The following is a 6,000-nucleotide window of genomic DNA, read 5'->3' as shown; positions in this document are numbered from 1 at the left end:
CAATTAGGTTTATATAATAACCTACATATCTTCAAAAAAATTCAATTGTGTGTGGTTTTCCTGTTTGATACTGGTTTTGTTGACCTTCTTTAAGGTTATATCATTTATATTTCTGCTGTCCTTCGTTGGTAGAAATGATGTCACTGGCTGACCTAATGTAAGTAACTTCTTACTAAATGCTTGAGGTGAAACTACATATTATATAGTTACCGCTTTGACGGATGTATATCCGTCTTATAAGGAGCTTTATAATGGGCAGGAATATATTTCCGCTGCTTTGTCAAAGTCGCGCTGTTGTCAGATTTCGACTTCTTTATACAAATGTTTTCGTGACACATTTTCGGGATACTCTTGCTAGACCTGCCTACGAATATAGGTTCCTTCCTTGTTTTCGGTGGAGAAAGAGTTAAATGTGCTTTTTTAAGAGCTTCTTCTACTTCCCTAATAAGTGCGCTGTCAGGATCAACGTCATAGGTTCTGACAGTTTCTTTGTTATCAACTTGAACCTCAAATTTGGCACATGCACATTTATTTCCCCTGAAGTGAAGTGACAAGGATCAAGTAAAGTACCTTTTTGAATAACATCTAGATAGATTATATACGGTGCTAAAAGATTGTTCGGAACAGTTAAGTTTCCATTCAAGGAGAGAAGCAATATCCATACAGCTGAACCAATTGTTAAATAGTGAGAATAATAGGGTGTTTTAGATTCCACGTATAGAACTTTCGTGCAGGGAGAAAATCATACTCATTGACGATGACAAGTAAATGCTTCTGATTAAGATCACATAAGGCGACCTTGAAAGTCAAATCTCCCTCTGTTATACTAATACTCATGAAAGCGGTGATTTTAAACTTGAACTTTTGTAACGCAAAGTTAACGAACTATTTGTTTTTTAAGACCTGCGTGTAGGTAGCATTTTTGCGTTATTTGCCACAGAAAGATATGACTTTTGTAATCGTTTGCCAGAAATGGTGACGAAATACAAAGTATTCAGTAAAATTATTCGACTATTGGTTACTAGTGTAATCCCCTCAGTTCTTACAGAGCCAAAATGAGTGTCAAGTACTCTTTAGAAAGATTCAGAAGAAAGTGTCAGTACTACAGTTTTTTTAGAGGGTTTTGTAACCTACTGATCCTAACCAACAGAACATTTCATGAAGTTTGCCGTTAGATATTTTGTGTTTTTATTTGAACATGTCCAAAGAAAGCAGCTTTCAGATGTAATTGTGAACAAAGATGATATTGGTCTGTTCAAATACATCTAAACTTCATGCGATGAAGCTTATGGAATTCGATTGTGATGTTTGAATCCTTTTCAGTGGCGAAGTATATGGTCCTAGAGTCACTATTTCAAAACCTCACCAGTACCGTTTGAGGTCAACTTTGGGTGGAGAATATGATGAACGACTATAACGAATTATTATAGACGATCTGAGAGACCTATGGGGAATGTCCGGCTGTGTTTGGTTGGGACAGCACCGTTTTCATTGGTAGCCAATAGATTAGTAAAACATGGTTTGTCTGCAGGAAGACCATGTTAGGACTTGAAAAGCTTGGAATTTTTAATTACTTAGCAGGGATTTAGTAACTAACCTTTCCAGTGACTTCCATGACTAAGCAGAAAAATGTATTCCTAACTTAATATTTTATGCAGATATGGTTAAGCCTTATTGTAATAGGAATGTAGTCAAATTTTTTTAAAAAGAGCTCACAGAGGGTGACGGCAGAGACTAAAATCAGCTCTGTACATTTCCTCTTGACTTTAGGTTGGATCCCATGTGATATAGATTTATGTGAATAAAGGTGATTCGGTATTTGTTTGAACTCCAGTGGTTTAAACTTAACCATACTTACATCTCCATGAGAAAGAATGACTTAGGAGTCATTTTACGAAGAATAAACAGAATAGGGGTGACTGGATTGGAACTGCCTAACTAGTAGCTTAGAAACCTTGTTGTACTACTTATTCACTGCTAAGGAATCCTGATACAGAATATTCCTCCTTATGTAACTGAGGTTATATGAACGCCTAGTATTACTTACATAGACCTTATCAAATGGAACAGAAAAGCTATCTTATTTAAATTGAACACATTCGATACATAATACCCAACAGTGTGTTCAGTCTCGGTGCCACTTGTTCCAAAAAGATGACCTTAACCACGATAAGTCGTTGTACTTGGCTTTAGCCAGGAGGGCCTGAGAAATTTAGCATCTGACAGGCAAAATGGACGTGTCGGTAGACAGATTTAGGAGGGCTAACATCTTTAAAATTCCACTAATCAATCACGTCAATGGAGTCTGTCACTTCCATCAAGTTGTCTTTCGGAGGCGCGTCCTTACAACTTAGTAAACAAGTCCTTGAAGTCAACAACTAATTCCAACTCATCACCTAGAGAGAAGGGTTAATGTACAGTAAGATCATCCATCATTAATGGATGGGAGAAATTCATTTTTTTTTAGAATATAGACCTAGACCAGTTTAAATGCACCCATCGATGCTACTGAAACGGAAGACCGAATCCAACGCTGTGAAGTTGTCATGATATGATGGCATAATTTGTATGGTCTTATTTGAAGCCACATCATAGTCCTATTATGATGGTCAGTAATGCATGTAATGACCTTTCAGAAACACATGTGGGCTTGAAGTGGTAAAATATATTTCATATGAAGGCCGACAGTTCATGTAGAGTAACCATTCCTGTATGACTGAACCATCCCGTCTTGACGAAGTATTCCAGCGTTGACTTTCCTGACCCTCAAAAAATACTTAAAGAATAATGTGAATTTTCTCGGTCATTGTATGTTCATCTTCAAGGATTATATGATTAGAAATCAGTGTCACTACCTCTCCGATGGCTTCAACAAGTGAAAAGACCAGGAGAGCCGAGTTTATATGTGTCCTTCAAAATGTGTTTACCAGACGATAGACACAAAAACTCTCCGCGCTGTCCGCAAGACGTGTCAGTAACATTTCTCGGAAGATAAAATTTCAGGGGCTCTGTGACAACTGTAAACGCAAAGCACAACCTCACTACCTTCTGTTTTAAATCTGTTTTTACGGATCCGTCGGAATTCTTCAGTAGAGTAACTGATGTTTTTGTCATCTTCCATAAGCCAATATTTGTAAACTTGGAAGTTCTTTGTGCCCACTGATTTGTTATGGTAACCCTCAGAAGCCAATTTATAAAAAGCAAGGGAGGTGCAATTTCAGAGCTTTGCTTGGGAATGGTGAGTCACGTCGGAGGACATATTTTCAAGTCCCATGATAGTTCCTACATGATCTGGCTTATTTGTATCTTTCAGAGCAATGGTGTTTGTTTGTATTATTTGTTTTATTACACTGACATTTCGACTATCAGGAGTTTTTTAATTTAGTTCTAAGTCCAAGCTTCTCCACTGAATCATACAGTTATCAGTTGCAAGCTTGTTGATGAGCCTCACACTAAATTTCTGTGCTGCCGTCTGGTGTCTCAGTCAGCTCTCATGAATCCCCTCGAAGAAAATAACTTCCAGAACCATGATTGAAGAGTATTCAGGACCATATCAGGCGAGTTCACTATCAAAAGCTAAGTAACTTCGAATAACTTTAAACACTCATGAGATGACGTCAGACATTCTTGGGCCATAGTATTAGAAGTTTCACATATTATTTTCTACCAAAAGCTAAGCCACTTTGAGCAACCTAAAAGTAATTTGTTCATGCGATTTGTCCTCATGATTCCTATATTTGTCGAGTTCCACTCCAAAAAGCCTGCAAGCGTGACGAGTAGGATGGATGATTGGGTACCGCCAGTCCTGTTTGTGTGTGTTATAGGACATTCTGTTGCTCCGAACAGATGCATATTGTAGACTGAGTGCACCAAAATGCCTGTGAATTTATTCATACGATTTAGTAGTACTTGGTATCCTGGTGACCTAGCACCTATAGCTTCTAGAACAATTTTTATCAGGAACTGTCTAGGCTTCCTTAGGTTTCCGTCGGTGCTACTAGTGCAATTCTGGGGCACAATAGAGGTGTCATTGACTTGAGATTCAGCAGTACGTAAGCGTTCATGCTTAAGACAAATGATTGCAACTGTTCATTGTACGGTTTTGATCTTAAGACTGCCTTCGGTTTCAGGGGGGGGATAGATCTTCAGGATTTATGTGGTGGCCATCGTTACTCTTGCCAGTGCACAGACTCAGTTGCTTAGTCCTCAGTTCATTGAGGGTTAGACGATGGATAACATTCCAGTCATGGATGATTCCGATTTTTTAAAATATCAAAATGCGTCTAAAAAATGACTGATTATTGATGAGAGGACTAGCTTCTATGATACTATCGAACAAAAAGGGTGTAAGGTCCATTTTGAAGGTTTTGTGTGTGAAGACCCTTCCACGTATATATTTGTAATACAACAGGTATTGTAACTTGAGAGCACTTTACCAGTAACACCTATAGTTGAGTCGCGCCCACCCAGTAAAATCAAAAGTCATAAAAGAGGAGGATGGAAGATATATTTGATGGGTTATCAATATATTGGGAGTGACTGATCTAATCTGGCTAGTGATCGCAAGAGATGTTGCGCACGCCGTTCTAAAACGTGATCTGGTGCGGTTTCATGACTGGGCGCTTTCAGCTAAACGAGTCCATTAAAACTTACTTGGTCAGCATTCAATGTCGAACACTTACAGAGCTATTGATTTTGGGGATTTATTTACAACTACACGTCCTAACCTATTTTCACTATTTTACAATAGGTTAAGTTCTGGTGCAATGGTAGTTTACCTCGACGAAATAAAGAATTTTGGTTACAACAATAGTTCTCTTTCCCTCATATTTATGAGTGATAGTCTGAGAGCATATTCTTAGGAATTTTGAAAAACAAAATCAATGTCAGGAGATTGGTTTTCCTTATTTATATGCGAATTTCTCTAGTCCTCAAACAGAATGGACTTTATCCACAGGTTTTGTTAATAAAGCCAAACAGAAGTCAAATATTTATAGTTATGCAGTCGGTGAACAGTAACATGGGTTACTCAACCATATATCTTTGCTCCTAGACATTGTGCACCAGATTTTGGCGCTTGCTTGACTTGGTGCGGTGTGTATATAGGTTTGTTGCGGATGGTTTTACGATTTCGAATCCCCACTTAAAGTTTAAATATGCTGCAAATTACACACATTTCTTGCAAAAAAGTTGATGCTGGGGCGATCAAGTTTGTCGATTGTTAATTATAGGTTCACTGGTCACGTACAGACTCATGGCTTGCTGTCCGCCTGCAGGCGGAAATAGAACAGCTGTAATTTACGTCTCGTACCTTGTCACTACTACCACCATCACCACTGTGAAATAAAACTCACCACTTCAGTTCAGCCTTACCTTTACGACCGATGATTAATGTGATCTCTCCAATTTCATATTTCGTGTATATCTCGCGATCTCTTTCTTCTCATACTGTCAACGCGTCTTTGCGTCCTCTTGTAGTTCAGGCTCACTCAGATTACTTTCACTTCATGACACCACGTAACCAAACCTACCATACTTCATAAACACCAAAATATCTTTGCAACTTCTTTCACCTAGTTCGGTTGTCTGGGGTGCTATATGTCTTCCTTTCGGTTTGGCATTTATAGTTTTAGCATAATAATATGGTGTGTATATTCTCATAAAAGCAACTCGATTTGTGTGCGTAAATTAGTTTTATTGTAAAGAGACTCTTTGATGCTGTAATGGATTTGGTCACACTAAGTAGGTCGTAGAAACATTTTCAGATCGACCAAAATATTTTCGAATTTCCAGGATTTCGCTATTTGCATCGAATTTCCCAACTCGTACGTAAGTATTCCGACATCTAATTTATTACTATTGATTCTTTCAGTTGTACATTTTGTTAGCCTTTTTGATTCCACTTAAGGTGGTAATACTTGTATTTTGTCATAGTTTTTATTTTCCTCACGCCTTCAGTGAGTCTCCATGTTTCTTACTGAACTGTATCTGTGTTATTTT

The 6,000-nt window shown here is 38.0% G+C and overlaps 1 protein-coding gene across 1 annotated transcript; it reads right to left on the bottom strand.

Annotated features, from left to right (window-relative positions):
• Positions 1–206: 206 nt before the first annotated feature.
• Positions 207–662, bottom strand: Smp_172790 (hypothetical protein; the record flags this gene model as incomplete). Its single annotated transcript, XM_018793495.1, has 2 exons — positions 207–537; positions 571–662. 2 exons carry the CDS (start codon positions 660–662, stop codon positions 207–209), a joined length of 423 nt encoding a protein of 140 aa, XP_018648001.1.
• Between the last annotated feature and the right edge of the window lie 5,338 nt (positions 663–6,000).

Source organism: Schistosoma mansoni, chromosome 1 (assembly GCF_000237925.1).
Source record: "Schistosoma mansoni strain Puerto Rico chromosome 1, complete genome".
NCBI classification, from domain to species: Eukaryota; Metazoa; Platyhelminthes; class Trematoda; order Strigeidida; family Schistosomatidae; genus Schistosoma; species Schistosoma mansoni.
This window is presented reverse-complemented; position numbering and strand designations above follow the sequence as displayed.